The 16,889-nt window shown below is 48.1% G+C and overlaps 1 protein-coding gene across 5 annotated transcripts in view; it reads left to right on the forward strand.

Moving 5' to 3' along the window:
* The window catches only part of NCOA1 (nuclear receptor coactivator 1), a 206,760-nt gene that overhangs the window by 123,480 nt on the left and 66,391 nt on the right, over window positions 1–16,889 (forward strand). For all 5 annotated transcript variants that reach the window (XM_054179758.1, XM_054179760.1, XM_054179762.1 and 2 more), the window contains one exon: window positions 14,806–14,912. In XM_054179758.1, coding sequence (XP_054035733.1) covers window positions 14,827–14,912 — 86 coding nt within the window. In that variant the 5' untranslated portion in view covers window positions 14,806–14,826. The remainder of the gene's footprint in view (window positions 1–14,805; window positions 14,913–16,889) is intronic.

The following is a 16,889-nucleotide window of genomic DNA, read 5'->3' on the forward strand; positions in this document are numbered from 1 at the left end:
CATTTAGTCAGATATGGCCAGCAGCAGGTGACAGCAATCATCACCCCCTTTAGCAGCAAAATCCTACAGGATGCGCTTAGAAACTGGAGGCTTGCTTTCGTCCTTGTGAGAAGGATGATGACCCTTCCCCACCTCCAATAGGCAGGTGAGAAGGTGCTCCCTGCCCTGGCTGTGATACAGAAGCTGTTTGGGATCCTCTGGTCACACAAATGGTCTTGTGTAGCTGTAAACACTGGTGCTGCTGTCGTGCATCACTCAGACTCGGATAGAGGGTACGGATGAAGCTGGTGGCAGCTTGATGATGGTTCTTGTAACAGCAGTAATCCAACTATGGAGGAATTTCTTCATGTAGATCTTTATAGGGCTTCAGAAGGCTTTCACTTCATTTGGAAAAGGCTCTTAATGCTTTATTTTTTAAGCTGCATTTTCCTTTCTGCATGGTTTTATGGGTTTGGGGTTTTTTTAATATCTCCCTCTACAGCCTTTCAAAAGATTTACTTTGGGTAGAAAATAAACTGAATTCTGTGTGTTGGGCTTTTTTAATGTATCTTCCTAATGGCTTCTCCTCCTCCAGTGAAAAAGCTGCTGCACAGCACTTACCTTGCCCTGCTAGTAACAGTTGGTTACATGAGGGTAGCTCACCAGTTGTGAAGGTGAAGCACTTGCTTGCTTTGATGGATTGTTAGGTTTGGTCAGCTTTGTGGTCCACTCTGGGTGTCTGTGTGGTAATAGAAGGGCATTGGTGAATGGTTTTGGGGTAAGGACCCCCAGGATGGTGAGTAGTGGATAAAGAATTCTAGAGCACAAAACTTACCTAGATCACAAGCCTTCTGAGGAGCAGCTGAGCAAAGTGGGATTGTTTAACCTGGAGAAAAGGAAGATCAGGGGAGACCCTTCTTGCTCTGTGATCAAGAACCTGAAAGGAGGTTGGAATGAGGTGAAGATTGGTCTCTTCTCCCAAGTAACAAGTGATAGGACAAAATAGGACAAGAGAACATGGCCTCAAGTTGTCCTATGGGAGGTTTAGGCTGTACATGAGGAACAATTTAATCTCTGAAATGGTTGTCAAGCCCTGGGCCGGGCTGTGAGGGGAAGTGGTTGATTCCCCATCCCTGGAGGGATTGAAAATCTGTGTAAATGTAGTGCTGAGGAGCATGGTTTAGCAGCAGACTTGGCGGTGCTGGGTTAACTGCCCAGTTGGACTTGATGATGTTAAAGTTTGCTTCCAGCGAAAATGAGTCTGAATCCATGGTTCTTTGACTTTCAGGAAGGAGATTTTTAGTGCAAGTCCAGGTTGAGGCATGCAAGTTGCCATCTAATATGGCACTTACATTTTACAATGTTCTGAAGCTTTGTCTTCAGCAGTGTGCTGCCTTCTTGATTTAGTTGGTTAGGAAACTATGGGCATTTTCTGTCCGTGAACAAAATCCTAGCCGTGGCCAGTGCTTAACCATGGGTGGTGAAGGCAGGCCGAGATCAAACCCAGGATTAGTTAATCCCCAGATAATTAGAGATCAGACAAACTAACCAGAATTTTACAACAGGATAATAATCAAGGAATTCCAAATACAGCCTTTCATATGTTTATTTTTGGTGTGGTCATTGGTTAGCTTGTCATGCTATTGCCTTCCAGTCTTCTTCCACGGCAGCCAGCCAGCAGCTTGCATCTTCAGAAGGGGAGCCATCAATCAGGAATTTAGCATGAAGTCTAATAAAACTGATTAATTTATTTGCAGGGAAACCACAACAGTCTTTGCAAACAAGCTCTCCAGTGCAGTGCTCTGTTTTGGCAAGGGAAGGATTCTCCCCAGCAGATTAATCGTCGCTTTGGAGACAGCACCGGAAAGACTTTCCTCTGGCTCTTATCAGAGAATCATAGAATGGTTTAGGTGGAAAAAGACCTTTAAAATCATTGAGTCCAACCCAGCACTGCTAGGTCACCACTAAACCATCTCTTTCAGCACCACATCTACACGGCTTTTTAATCCCTCCAGGGATGTGGACTCCACCACTGCCCTGGGCAGCCTGTTCCAGACCTTGACTACCCTTTGGGGAAGAAATTGTTCCTCATGTCAAACCTAAATCTGTCCTGGTACAACTTGAGGCCATTTCCTCTTCTCCTATTGCTTTTTACTTGGGAGGAGAGACCCAAACTTCACCTCCCTTCAACCTCCTTTCAGGGAACAGTAGAAGTTAGAGTGAGAGAGAGAGTTGTAGAGAGTGAAGGGCACAAAGCTGGGGAGGGGTTTGGAGTGCAAGCCCTGTGAGGAGAGGCTGAGGGAGCTGGGGTTGCTTAGCCTGGAGAAGAGGAGGCTCAGGGGAGACCATACTGCTCTCTACAACTACCTGAATGGAGGTTGTAGCCAGGAGGGGGTTGGTCTCTTCTCCCAGGCAACCAGCACCAGAACAAGAGGACACAGTCTCAAGCTGTGCCAGGGGAGGTTTAGGCTGGAGGTTAGGAAGAAGTTCTTCCCAGAAAGAGAGATTGGCCATTGGAATGGGCTGCCCAGGGAAGTGGTGGAGTCACCATCATTGGAGATGTTTAGGAGGAGACTGGATGGGGTGCTTGGTTGCATGGTTTAGTTGATTAAGTGGTGTTGGATGATAGGTTGGATGCAATGATCTTGAAGGTCTTTTCCCACCTCTTCTATTCTATTCTATTCTATTCTATTCTATTCTATTCTATTCTATTCTACTCTACTCTACTCTACTCTACTCTACTCTACTCTACTCTACTCTACTCTACTCTACTCTACTCTACTCTATTCTATTCTATTCTATTCTATTCTATTCTATTCTATTCTATTCTAAAACTCAACCCAGTATTTGAGTGGTGGCCTCACCAGTACATAGTACAGAGGGATGATCCCTGCCCTACTCCTGCTGGCCACACTATTGCTGATGGAAGCCAGGATGCTGTTGGCATTCCTGGGCACACTGTTGGATGTGTTGGTGCCTTCAGTGGTTGTGAGTTACAGTGGTGTTTACAAGCCCACATGTGCTTGTGCCACAGTTTAATTTGTGCTCCTCCAGAACCTGATGTATTTGTACCTTCTGCCAAATGCTTTCCTCTCCCCATAGAGAAAAATGTGTAATTGCAAAGTGTACTTCAGTGGCGTAAGATGAAACTAAGTGTGTAATGTTCCTTGGCTGGGAGGGAATTAGCCTTATTTTTCCCATTCAGCAGCTGTAGAAATTAACCCACTTTTCCTATCAGTTACTGGGAGAAAAGGTTATGCTTCTTGCAGCTCTGCTCTGTGTCTTATCTGTGCTATAAACATTGCCAAGCGGAGACTTGCTGGTGTGGAGACATGAAGGGCTCCACAAGGAAGACTGCTCAAGGAAGGCAGATCAATTGCATAACCATTTCAAGTTTCACCTCATTTAGTCTTTGCAACAGCATTGGAGCAAAGCAATTGCAAACAAGTAGTAGGTCCTTGTGTTGAAAGACTGGGGCTGCTGCTTGCGATGGAGGAACATCCTTTACCAGATGTGGGACAGAGCTGCAAGGATTGATCCCCATGTGGGAGTCCACCATGAACCCTTTCTCTCTGGTATTTTCAAGCAGTGCATTGCCATTTTAACCATCCAAATTTCCCTTCCTCTCACGGACTCACAGAGTGATAGGGGTTTGGAAGGGACTTGTGTGGATGATCTAGTCCAACACCACTGCTAAAGCAGGGTCACCCCAAGCAGGTTGTACAGGATCATGTTCAGGTGGCTTTGGAATCTCCCCAGAGAAGGAGACCCCTCAACTTCTCCAGGCAGCCTGATCCAGTGCTCCAGCACCCTCACAGTAAAGAAGTTTTCCTCTTGGTGATAATAGTGTACTTGGTGGTCCTGTAAGGATGTGAGCAATGAGAAAATGTATTATTAGTACTTATTCAAAATACACACATTGAGCCTTGACTCACCTTTCCAGTGCCTTGCTTCCTGCTCCTCTCCAACACCAGAGACTCATTACTGTGGTCAGTTTTGGGACCCTCACTCCAAGAAGGACAGTGAGGGGCTGGACCCTGTCCAAGGAAGAGCAATGAAGCTGTTGAAGGGTCCAGAGCACAAGTCTTGTGAGGAACAACAGAGGGAACTGGGGTTGTTGAGCCTGGAGAAAAGGAGGCTGAGGGGAGACCTGAGGGGAGACCTTCTCACTCTCTGCAACTCTCTGAAAGGAGGCTGGAGTGAGATGGAGGTTATTCTCTTCTCCCAAGGAATGAATGATAGGACAAGGGAAACAGCCACAAGTTGCACCAGGGGTGGTTTAATTTGGACATGAGGATCAATTTCTTTGTGGAACAGGTTGTCAAGGCCTGGAACAGGCTGCCCTGGAAGGATTGAAAAGCTGTGTAGCTGTGGTCCTGTAGGACATGGTTTAGTGGTTACCTGGCAGTGCTGAGTTAGTGGTTGGATTCAATGATCTTAAAGGTCTTTTCCAACCAAAATAGTTTTATATTCTGTGATTTATCTCACCTTTCTACCAGCCTTGATGCCTCCAAAAGTCTTCCATGCATGATGCAGTCTTGGAAGGAATCTACTGGGGCTCTCAGTCCCAAAATGAAAAATAGTGAAAGAAATCCAAGCAGGATGACATGAAATTTATCACATCTAAGTGCTGGGTTCTGCACATTGGCCACAACAACCCCATGCAGTGCTACAGGCTGGGGTCAGAGTGTCTGGAGAGCAGCCAGGCAGAGAGGGACCTGGGGGTACTGGTTGACAGTAGGCGGAACATGAGCCTGCAGTGTGCCCAGGTGGTCAAGAAGGCCAATGGCATCCTGGCCTGCATCAGGAACAGTGTGGCCAGCAGGAGCAGGGAGGTCACTGTGCCCCTGGACTCAGCACTGGTTAGGGCAAACCTTGAGTCCTGTGTCCAGGTCTGGGCCCCTCAGTTTAGGAAGGATGTTGAGGTGCAGAGAAGGGCAACAAAGCTGGGGAGGGATTTGGAGCACAGCCCTGTGAGGAGAGGCTGAGGGAGCTGGGGTTGCTTAGCCTGGAGAAGAGGAGGCTCAGAGGAGACCTTATTGATGTTTACAACTCCCTGAAGGGAGGTTGTAGCCAGGTGGGGGATGGTCTCTTCTCCTGGGTAACCTGTGACAGAACAAGAGGACACAGTCTCAAGCTGTGCCAGGGGAGGTTCAGGCTGGATGTTAGGAAGAAGTTCTTCACAGAAAGAGAGATTGCCCATTGGAATGTGCTGCCCAGGGAGATGGAGTCACCATCACTGGAGGTGTTTAGGAAGAGACTGGATGGGGTGCTTGGTGCCATGGTTTAGTTGATTAGATGGTGTTGGGTGATAGGTTGGACTCGATGATCTCAAAGGTCTTTTGCAACCTGGTTAATTCTATGCTATTCTATTGTGTTCTGTTCTATTCTATTCTATTCTCTCAAAAATCTTCAAGAGAGCCTTAAACCTTCCTGCAGCTGTAACTGTAGAGACCAGGGCAACCAACCATTTGTCTGGCTGATGGTTCTATTGAGACCCACCTGAGTTGGTTATTCCCATCCCATGGATGGCTCTGTGGTTAAATTTCTTTTGTGCTTTGGATATGCAGAAATCTATGGATGCAAGCTCTCCTGGAGTACGTGCTGCCATTTGTGAGCAGCCCTATAATAAGGCAGTTGGTGTGCTTTGGGAAAACAGCTGGTGGAAGGAGAAATTTGAATTTCTAGTGGGCTTTTAACGAGGATAAAAACCAAAGTGGTTTTAATACCAAGAGATCTTTACATAGGCTTAAAATACCTGATCAGAGTCAATTTTAAGGGAAAGTGATGTGTCATCATCCTTTTAAATGGACTTTTCTCATGGGTGTAGCAGGTGGTGGTGGTGAAGTAATGCAGGTGATGCAGAGTTATGACCCCTACAAATAGAAGATAGGTAGTGGGGTTCCCATCTGACCTCAGTCTGAGGAACCTGTCTCTTAAATGTCTCTAAATGACTTAATGTGCTGCTGAAACAAATTCAGGCTTGGTTTTGTCTGGGATCTTGGGAAGAGGGTTGAAATGGAGAGGGGAATGACTCATAGAATAGTTTGGACATAGAATAGTTTGGACCTTTAGAGGTTTGCTAGTCCACCTCCCCTGTAGTCACCAGGGACATCTCGAACTAGGTCAGTTTGCTCAGAGCTCCATCAACCCTGACCTGGAGTGGTTCCAGGGATGGGGCATCTACCACCTCTCTGGGTAACCTGGGCCAGTGTCTCACCACTCTCAGTGTAAATAATTTCTTTCTTAGATCTAGTCTAAATCTCCCCTCTTTATGCAATCTTCACCACTGGTCCTGCCACATCATGCCCCGATGAAAGTCTTATCATCATCCTTCTTAAGGGCCACCTTTAAATACTGCAGTCTCAGTAAGTTCCCCCTGGAGCCACCTGCAGGCTAAAAGAGCCATGGCTGAAAGTAGGTGGACACCTGTATTGACCCAAATCTTGGAAATGATCTGAGGGGCTTCTCATCAAGAGAACCTCAGCAGCTAGGTTTCATCCCCTGCTTGCTCTTAGCTCAGTCTGATGAGCCCCCAGGACTGTGAGAACTTGTCCAACCAAAACACAGAATCACAGAACATATCTGGTTGGAGGAGACCTCAAAGATCACCCAGTCCAAGCCTCGACCCAGCACTGAAGGGTCAACACTAAACCTTGTCCCTAAGTGCTAGGCCCACATACCACTCAAAGTCCTCCTGGGATGGTGACTCCATTGCCCTGGGCAGACCATTCCAACGTTTGAAAACCCTTTCAGAGAAGAAATATTTCCTGTCATCTAGCCTCAACCTTCCCTGGCACAGCTTGTAACCACTTCCTCTAGTCCTGTCACTTGATACCGAGGTTGGCCCTGTCCTCGTTCCACCCTCCCTTCAGGTAGCTGTAGAGAGCGATGAGGTCTCCCCTCAGCCTCTTCTTCTCCAGACTGACAGTGATTTTTTCTCTGTCACCCCTGTCCTTGGCCATGCAAGGGGCTTCACGGTGGTAGCACAGAGATGCTTGATGAGAAGTGGGATGTCAGGGGGGTTAGAAAATCCCATGGTGCGACGGTCCCTGCCCCTCCGATCTAATTAAGACAGACAACAGATGGCCACGACAAACAGATGTGGGTGAGCACCAGGTAACAAGGAGATGATTGCAATTAGGATAATAAGCAGCACATCAGTTATCTCCTGTCTGTTGTATTTTAGCTGAGGTGGATTCTAAAGCGAGCTTGGTGAAACACCAGAGCGGCGTGGTGAATGTGCTGAGGTCTCCTTAGGCATCAAATATTGATTTCCCACAGCTGGATTATTCATTTTCCTCCTGTGAAGGCAAAGCCCTTTCCCATATTTTCCCATTCATTTGTAAAACAAATTGGCTGCTGGAATTGTCCCCAGGCCAGAGGGGAATGGCTGCTGTGGGTCTGTGAGTGGCAAACACAATAGAGATGATGGGTGTATTAAAGTTCACACCTTCTCTCTGGACCATCACTTCCCTGAGGATGATGCTCAGTCTGCAGGACATGAATTCATGGACCTCTTTCCCTCCTTTTTGTGTTTTCTAAGGATCATGTAGAGAGCAAGCACTTGCAGAGCTGGCATGTGGCTGGCCTGTGCTTTCATCTTTAAGGAATTCACTTGGTCTCTTTTCCACAGCAACAAGCACTCGGACAACAGGAAAAGAGGCCTCAAATTATGCCAGAGGAGGTTTAGGTTGGACATGGGAAACAATTTCTTCCCTGAAGGTGTTGTTAAGCCTTGGAACAGGCTGCCCAGGAAAGTGATGGAGTCCCCATCCCTGGAGAGATTGAAAAGATGTCTAGATGTGCTGAGGGATGTGGTTTAGTGGTGGGCTCAGCAGAGTTGGGTTTATGGTTGGACCTGATGTTCTTAACTGTCTCTTCCAACCAAAATGATCATATGATAAATTAAACTCTGATTTATTCCCTGTATCATATACCCAAAATCCAGGCCCCCCTTGCCAAGAGCACCCATGCTGTGCTCACCAGGCTGCAGCTGCTGGTCCTGCTATGGAAGAACCTGCGAGGCCTTGATTTGACTCGCTGTTTCCCTTTGTGACCTGGGACAAGTCCCTGTCCTCCTGCTGCAGCCCTCCAAGGGATGGGAATAATGAGTCAGAGAAGTGAAATTCGTCTTCAGGAACACCTTTAGCTGTCCAAACTTGGAATCTTTCATAAGGTTAATGTCTTGCAGATCAGTCGAGCTTTCGATCAGTGGCTTTTAACCCATGTTGCATTGGTGGTGTTCAACTCATCTCCTTGGTGGCATAGCAGGAGTGGGGTATAGAAATGACCTACCTGGGGCTACCTGGCCTGCCATGCTCATTTCTCTTTCAGCAGAAATCCTCTTGGAAGGGTTGGACCTCATCTCACATATCCTCCCTGTCCCCTGCCTCACATAATTTCACCCCCCTCCAAGGAGCGTTGCGCAAAACAGATGTGACAATTGTTTTTGACAACTTCAGCCACCAACACTGAATCAGGACTAAGACTTTACATCACTGCCCCCTTTTTTTTTTAATGTGGGGGGGATGAGGTCAGGACAAGAAGTTGATTTCAAAAAATCCCACCCTGGAACTAACACCCCAGGCGGGAGGTTAGCGAGTGACTCACTCTTTGTCACCCCGCTGCCTCTTCTCTCTCCACATCACAGCTTCAGCCTTTCTTCTGTGAGCTGCAGAAGTTTGAGAAAATAAAATAAAATAAAAAATTAAGGTTTGTTCTGATGCTGGCAACAAGAGGAGCAGCTGATGATGATGAACTGGGGAGGGGAACAATGTAGACATGTCCTTGCGACACTCCAAGTATGCTCTTAATTACCTCTAATTGAGACGGCGGCCGCACAGATGGGTTGTGTTTCGGTGATAAATGGCTGCAACATGAGGGACTTCTCCAGCATTGTCATGCCTTTGAAAACAGCAGACTAATTTTGTTGCTCTCCAGTAGATGTTGGTGTTGTTTTGTAAGTGCTTGTGGGGGCAAATTCATCCCAAATGTGGGAAATGCACTTTAAATATGGGAAACTCTGGTAGAATTCAGTATTTGGTGGCCAGCTCCATCTTCCACGCTGTCAGATGAAATCACTTGGCCTGCCATTCACTGAGATCTGGACAAGCTGAAGAGTTGGGCAGAAGGAAATCTCATGAGGTTGAACAAGGGCATGTATAGGGTCCTGCACCTGGGGAGGAATAGGCACAAGTATGGCTTAGGGGCTGACCTGCTGGAAAGAGCTCTGCAGAGGAGGACCTGGATGGAAGTGCTGGTGGACAACAGCTTCACCCAGAGCCAACAACGTGCCCTCATGACCAAGAAGGCCAGTGGTCTCCTGGGCTACATTGGGAAGAGTGTGGCCAGGAGACTGAGGGAGGTTCTCCTCCACTTGTACTCTACCTTAGCGATGCCACATCTGGAGTACTGGGTCCACTTCTGGGCTCCACAGTTCAAGACAGATGAGGAACTACTCATCAGAGTTCAGCAGAGGCTACAAAGATGCTGAAGGGACTGGAGTATCTCCTTGATGAGGAAAGGCTGAGAGACCTGGGGCTGTTTAGCCTGGAGAAGAGCAGCCTGAGAAGGGATCTTCTCAATGCTGATCAACAGCTAAAGGGCAGGGGTGAAAAGGATGGCGCCAAACTCTTTTCAGTACCCAGTGACAGGACAAGGGGAAAGAGACACAAACAAAGCCAGGACTTTCTATCTGAAGATGAGGAAAAGCTTTTTTCCTGTTAGGTTTGCTGGAGCCATGGACCAGGCTGCCCAGAGAGGTTGTGGAGTCTCCTCTGGAGAGATTCCAGACCCTCCTGGACACTGCAATCCTGGGTAATCTGCGCTGGGTGACCCAGCTTTATCAGGGGGAATTGGACTAGATGAACTCCAGAGGTCCCTTTCAACCTTTACTGTGCTGGGATTCTGGGATCAATGGTAGGAGCTGCTCTTGTGCTTCATATCCATTTTCTTCTTTGTTTGTTTGTTTTTTCCCCTTCCAATTAGTCTCTTTGACACTAATTATTCTCTGGTGAGCAGATGCAGTGTTGAACTGGGTTGCTGGTAACAGGAGAGACCAGGGACTGGTGCTATCTTCAAATCTGTGGACTAAGAACTATGGGAGCTACAACATGGATATGGAGAATCACCTTTCAGAAGCTCCAGACTTCAGCCTTCTTGGTGGTTTGGGTTCAGCCCTAGTTTATCTGGAGCTGGGGAGCTACACTCTGTTTCAGGGGCACTTGCTTTGGCTGCTTAATGTGGTGCACATCACAGCTTTGCTCATTGACACTGCTTCTGCAGGACTGGGAACTTGTGCACCAGCTGCATGCAAGACCAAGCATGAACCTGCTGGTATCAGCAATAGTGTGGCCAGCAGGCCCAGGGAAATGATCTTCCTCCTGTACTGGGCATTGGTGAGGCTGCACCTTAAATGCTGGGTTCAGTTTTGGGCCACTCACTCCAAGAATGATATTGAAGGGCTGGAGCATGTCTTAAGAAGAGCAATGAATCTGGTGAAGGGTCTAGAGCACAAGCCTTGTGAGGAACAACTGAGGGAACTGGGGTTGTTTAGCCTGAAGAAAGTAAGGCTGAGGGGAGACCTTCTTGCTCTTTACAACTCCCTGGAAGGAGATTGTAGTGAGGTGGGGATCAGTCTCTTCTCCCAAGGAACAATCGATAGGGCAGAAGGATATAGTTTTGAATTGCATCAGGGGAGGTTTAGGTTGGACATGAGGAACAATTATTTGCCTTAAAGGACTGTCAAGCCCTGGAACAGGCTGCCCATGAGAGTGGTTATCCATGGAGGGACTGAAAAAAACATGCAGATGTGATGCTGAGGGACATGATTTGTTGGTGACTTGGCAGTGGTTAATGGCTGGACTTGACAATCTAAAGATGTTTTCCCACCTGAACCCTTCTGTCATTCTCTCACTCCCTCCCTGCTTCCCTTCATCTCCCTCAGTTTCCCCAAGCCAGCAGGATGTTAATGTTTGCACAAGAAGGCAGTGCTTAGACATCAAGTTTTTGGTGAAACGCCCTAAGCATGAGCAGCAACAGGTAGAGCTGCCTGTCAGTGCCAGCCCATCCCTTGCCCTCCACAGAGGACCTCAGCCCCAGGTCTTCCTGGCCCGACAGGGCTTTCAAACCAAGTCATCCTTGTTATTTTTAGACCAAATGGCATTTTCTCACTTGTCGGCTCTGGCAAGTTTTGCTGTAAAATAAACTACTTTTACAATAAGAAGAAACACTGAGTGTATTACATCAAGGACTTAACTCAAGCCAAGGATTTCAGCTAAGGCTGCAATGTTGTCCTTAGTTCACCTCTCTGGGGCATATGGTCACTCTTGCCAAGCCACAGGCCTGCAGCGGAGCCCCCCGATGGGACAGTCAGCTTTACCTGCCATATCCTGGCTCATTTTTCCTTTTAATTCAGTTGCTCAGAGGAAAATCAGGATCTGTGAAAGCAGCACGACTCAATGGAGACTCAAATGTTTTTGTGGAGAGCAAGTTAAACCTCCACAAAGAAGGTTTAAACCCTGGGCCAGTCGTCCGAAACCTCAGCAAGCCCTTCTCACCCAGAGCAGATGATGCAGCCCTTGCAGTTTGCCAGTCTCTACATTTTTCAAGAGTTTGCTTTCCCCCTCCCCATCCTTCCTTAAATTTGCTTTGGCATCATTCCTTCTGGCAAACATGCCAAAGGCATGGGGGATGAACTTGGATCTCTGGTCATGGTTGGTATGCTGGCATCTGCTCAGGGTTTCTGATGTCAGAGGACAAGCTCTTGTGCATATGGCATTCATCACCTGTGCTGATATTGCTGAAGTGATTTCAGGAGCCATATTCACCTAGCACCAGTGACACCAGTGTTAGCAGAAGAGCCTGTGGGCTGCTGAGAGAGGAGCTCTTTCCCTGTGGCACCATGTTAAGGGTAGATAATTCACTTGTTGCAGAGTAGAGGTTTTCAGTGCTGAGCATAGAGGTGGATTGGTGGGGAGGTGGTAGGACAAAATGTGTAACACTGCCCTGGACACCTGGATTGTAGGAGACAGTGAAGCTGCTAATGCTGGTTTTCATAGTTACAGAATCACAGAATGGGCTGGGTGGGAAGGAGCTTTACAGGCCATGTAGCCCAACTACCCTGCAGTAAACAGGGACATCATCAGCTGGAGCAGGATGCTGAGAGTTCTGTCCAACCTGACCTGGAATGTTTCCAGGGTTGGGGCTTCTACCACCTCTCTGGGCAGCCTGGGCCAGTGTCTCACCACCCTCAGCATAAACTATTTATTCCTTCTCTCTAGTCCAAATCTCCATGCTTTTAGTTTGAATCCATCACAACTTGTCCTGTTGCAACAGGCCCTGATAAAAAGTCCATCCACAACTTTCCTTCAGGCCCCTTTAAGTACTGAGAAGCCATAATAGAGTCTCCCTGGAGACTTTTCTTCTCCAGGATGAACAATCCCAACTCTTGCAGCCTGGCCTCACAGCAGAGGGGTTCCAGACCTTTCATCATTTCTGTAGCCTCCTCTGGACCTGCTCAAACAGGTCCATGTCTCTCCTGTGCTGAGGACCCCAGATCTGGACACAGCCCTGCAGGTGGGGTCTCACCAGTGTGGAGCAGAGGGACAGAATCTCTTCCCTCAACCTTCTGGCCATGCTTCTTTGGGTTGCAGCCTAAGAGACAAGTTGGCCTTCTGGGTTTTACCATGAACACTGGGATGTTCAAGGAACCAGAGGGTGGAGGAGATGCTCATGGCTGTGTCCATTCCTCTTCACTGCTCTAAGATTAGAAGAAGCTGGTCTGCAGATGTAACTTGGGATTCTGACAAGTTTCAAAAGCTGGTAGGACTTTAATCATCACCTGTCTGAGCATGTGGTAAGCCAGTGCCAGTCTCTTTTGATGAGTGGCTGCCTTGCACTGAGCTGGGCAGTGAGTGGGAGGTGCTGCACCACCAAAGACAACCCAGTGGTGCTTTCAGGCAAGCTGAACAAAACATGGGAGGAATCTCAGCTGTGGGAACTGTGGACATGTCTTGAAGGGTTTTGTTTTATCCCAATCTGTCAGCAGTTTAATGCTCCTTAAAATTCCAGCTTTTAGAAAGTAATAGAAGAAATGAAGAGAATTAAGCTCAAGAACAGAGAATAGTTTGGGTTGGAAGTGACCTTCAAAGGTCATCTAATCCAACCTCCCTACAATGAACTTAGTCCTTTCAGTCCCCAAACAACTAATTTCTTGTCCAGGGTCCTGTTACTTTATTGTATAATAATAGAAATGTTTAAATTACAAAAGACCTTTAAGCTCATGAAGTCCAACCATAAGAAGCAATGTGCACAGCTGGGTTATTTTCTGGAGAAGCTCTGTCCCTTGGTTTAACTTGTTGTATGAGGCACTGATCATGTCCTGTAGATGCATGTAGTCCCATTTAGGTTGTTGGAGTGGACTGTGAATTCTCAGCTCTAAGAGTATCATGGGTTTCACCCTTCAAAGTGAAGTGGCCAAATAGAAGCTTTGAGTGACTTTCTTGCCTTACATCATGTTTTATTCAGTTCAATATACGAAATATAACTCATCATTAAGGAGCATTAGGACGTGGGATATTGCAGTGTTACACTCTCATGACTTCTGGGCCTTCTTTGGTTGCTTAGACCTCTCATTTGCCATAGCACGGACTAGTTTACCCCACATCTGTTGAAATAACACCCTATAAATAAGGCTGAAATGTCCATGTGTTGGAGAGAGCTGGAACCCAGGAAGTAGCTGGTGCTGGGACCAGCCAAGAACTAGCCACGGTAGGAAACTCATCGCTAGGAGAAGATTTGGCCGGGGAGGACCATCCATGGGAGGCAGCCTCAGCAGGAGGTGGGGAAGGGGTTTGTGGGGAGGGTATCACATCCTGTTAAAGAGATGAGTCAGTTTGCAGCTCTAATTAAAGCCCAGGCCATGTACTGAGAGGAAAGGAGATGGTGGGGGAGCAGGAGCTCAGACATAATGGCAAGGGGTGGAGTGACCTCTGCCAGCTGTGATTCAGAGGAGCCAGTGGTAGATGGGAGAGGAGCTGGATATGAGCTGAAGAAGGTTTGCAGGAGAAGGGAATGCATCCAAAGTGATCAAACACACATAAACAAAGCAGTGAAACAGGTTGTGTTTAGAGAGTTGAAGTGCTGCAAAACCAGGACACAGAGGGAGAACTCAGTCTGTGATGTAAGGATCACGGTGAGGGCTCTGGACAATTGGTGACCAGGAGACATAAAAAGGAAGGTGACATAATCACTTCATGTCTTCCCTTTGCACCGTTTCCTTCACACATAAGACATCAGTTCAGCCTCCTTCTCTGGAGACACTCAAGCCTGCCTGGACACGTTCCTGTGTGACCTGCTCTAGGTGGCCCTGCTCTGGCAGGAACGTTGGACTAGATGATCTTTCAAGGTCCCTTCCAACCCCTACCATTCTGTGATTCTGTCAGTTGTAGAATTATAGAATGGTCTGGGTTGGAAGGGACCTCCAAAGGTCATCTAGTTCAACCTCCTCAGCAGTCAGCAGGGGCATCCTCAACTAGATCAGGTTGCCCAGAGCCCTGTTGAGCCTCACCTTGAGGGATGGGGTCTCAACTACCTCCCTGGGCAACCTGTTGCAGTGTTCCACAACCCTCATGTTAAAGAACTTGATCCTAACATCCAATCTAAATTTACTCCTTCTCTAGTCTGGTTCTGTGATAAAGACTTGTGTTGGTTGATTACTTCTTCAGAGGTCACTTGGTCCATGTTCTGTGTGTCTGCTGCAGAGGAACTGCTCCTTCTGCAGCTCAAAGGCCTTGTCCTTACCTTCTCTGTCTTTGATTCCAGGTGCAAAGTAGGTCAACCAACATGAGCGGCCTTGGGGACAGCTCCACGGACCCTGCCAACCCTGACTCTCGGAAGAGGAAAGGCTCCCCGTGCGACACAGCCCAGAGGTACGTGAGGCGCTCCCGAGCCCGTGGCTACTTTGTCATTCCCCCCGCGTCGCTCCGTCCCGTCTGCTCGAGCAGATGGAGCGGGAGGCAGCCACTCGCAAACGTTCACACTTCCTACCACAACTTCGCCTGCTTTGAGCGGTGGCTGCGGTGGAAGATGGAGCATGGTGGAAGCGCAGCTCCCCATCTGCTCTGCTTGTTGTTAGGAGGCAAACGATGATGAGAGGCTCGTTAGCGAAGTCACCGCCCCGGGTTTAGGAGGGAAGGCCATTGGGAGAGCTTGCCCAGGGCAAGTCTGTCACAGAGACTTCTGCAAAGTCTGCACATCATCCCAAACCTTCCCCAGCCTCTCTGCACAGCGGATTCCCAAGAAATCCATTGTTTTGGAATCTACAGAAAGAGCAGTGGAGGCCCTGTTGCTCCATGGTGCAAGGACTCCACATGAGATTTCTGTCTGAAGTGTCTTGGTTTCTGTGTGCTGATGCAGGCTGCTTCAGAGCTCAGCTCGCTGCAGAAGGGCACTGTTTGCTTAGGACTGAGGCAGGGGGTTTGGACTCGATCTCTGGAGGTCCCTTCCAACCTCTAACATTCTATGATTCCTGTCTCAGCTACCTTGCCACCTGATTTAGGCTAAGTCCTGGGTAGAGGCAGTTGGGATCTCCTTCCACAGGCTTTTCTAGGCTTCCTGTGAGTTCCATGGCAATAGTGTCTGTTAGGAAGGATGAATGTTATGGCACTGCTGCTGATCCTGTGTCTTTGCTGCCTGGGATGGTGTTTTGGTTGATGTTGCAGAATATTGATGCACTGAGCAAGGATCAGGTGCATTTTCTATCACTTAGAGTTAATACACAGAATCCCAGCATGGTGGGGGACCTCTGAAGATCTTCTACACCTACCCACCTGAAAAAGCAGGGTCACACACATCAGCTTGCCCAGGATTACAATGTCCAGGTGGGTTTGGAATCTCTCCGGAGAAGGAGTCTGCATAACCTCTTTGGGCAGCCTGTTCCAGTACTCCAGCACCCTTACAGGAGGAAAGTTTTTCCTCCTGTTCAGTTGGAACCTCCTGGGTTCCAGTTGCTGCCCTTTGCCCCTTGTCCCGTTACTGGACACCACTGAAAAGAGTCTGGCCCCATCCTCTTGCCCTCTGCCCTTTAGATATTGATCAGCATTGAGAAGATCCCCTCTCAGTCTGCTCCAGGCTGATCAGCCCTAAGTCTTTCCTTGTGAGAGAGATGCTTCAGTCTCCTCAGCATCTTTGTAGCCTCTGCTGGACTCTCTCAAGCAATTCCTTGTCTCTCTTGAACTGGGAAGCCCAGAATTGGACCTGGGAGTCCAGATGTAGCATCACTAGGGCAGAGAGGGGGGAGAACCTTCTTTGACCTGCTGGCCACACTTTTATTAGTCCACCCCAGGAGACCATTGGCCTTCTTGGCCATGAGTGGACATTGCTGGCTCATGGGCAACTTGTTGTCCACCAGCCCTCCAAGGTTCTTTTTTGCAGAGCTGCTTTCCAGCAGGTCAACCCCTAACCTGTAGTGGTGCAGAGCCCATGCTGAACTTCCTGAGGTTTCTCTCCATCCATCTCTCCAGCCTGACACATGATACTGTAGACACTAAATGTAAAGGAAATGGGGTTCCAGTAGAGACATGTGAAGTGGTTGGTTGAGGATTTCTGGGTTGTTTGTTGCAAGCTTATTTTCAGTTGCAGCATCTCTCTTCTGTGGAGCTGAAACCCAAAGGCCCTGTGGGTCATGGCTTAGCTGTTCTAGTCAGTTGCAGAAGACATTGTGATAACAATTGTATTCTGCAAAATGCTTCTGTAGTCATCTGAAATATTTTTCCTTTCTGGCTGAGTCATACGAGTCAGAGCTCTGCAGCCCTCATTGCTGTCTCCAGGCTGGTCTCAGAGCTGGTCCTCAGCCCAGCAGTCAGTGTGGGTTGAAGCCGTTGGCCCTTGAATCCCCCTGGCAGAGC

The sequence above is a fragment of the Dryobates pubescens genome, chromosome 3 (genome assembly GCF_014839835.1).
Source record: "Dryobates pubescens isolate bDryPub1 chromosome 3, bDryPub1.pri, whole genome shotgun sequence".
Lineage (NCBI taxonomy): Eukaryota > Metazoa > Chordata > Aves > Piciformes > Picidae > Dryobates > Dryobates pubescens.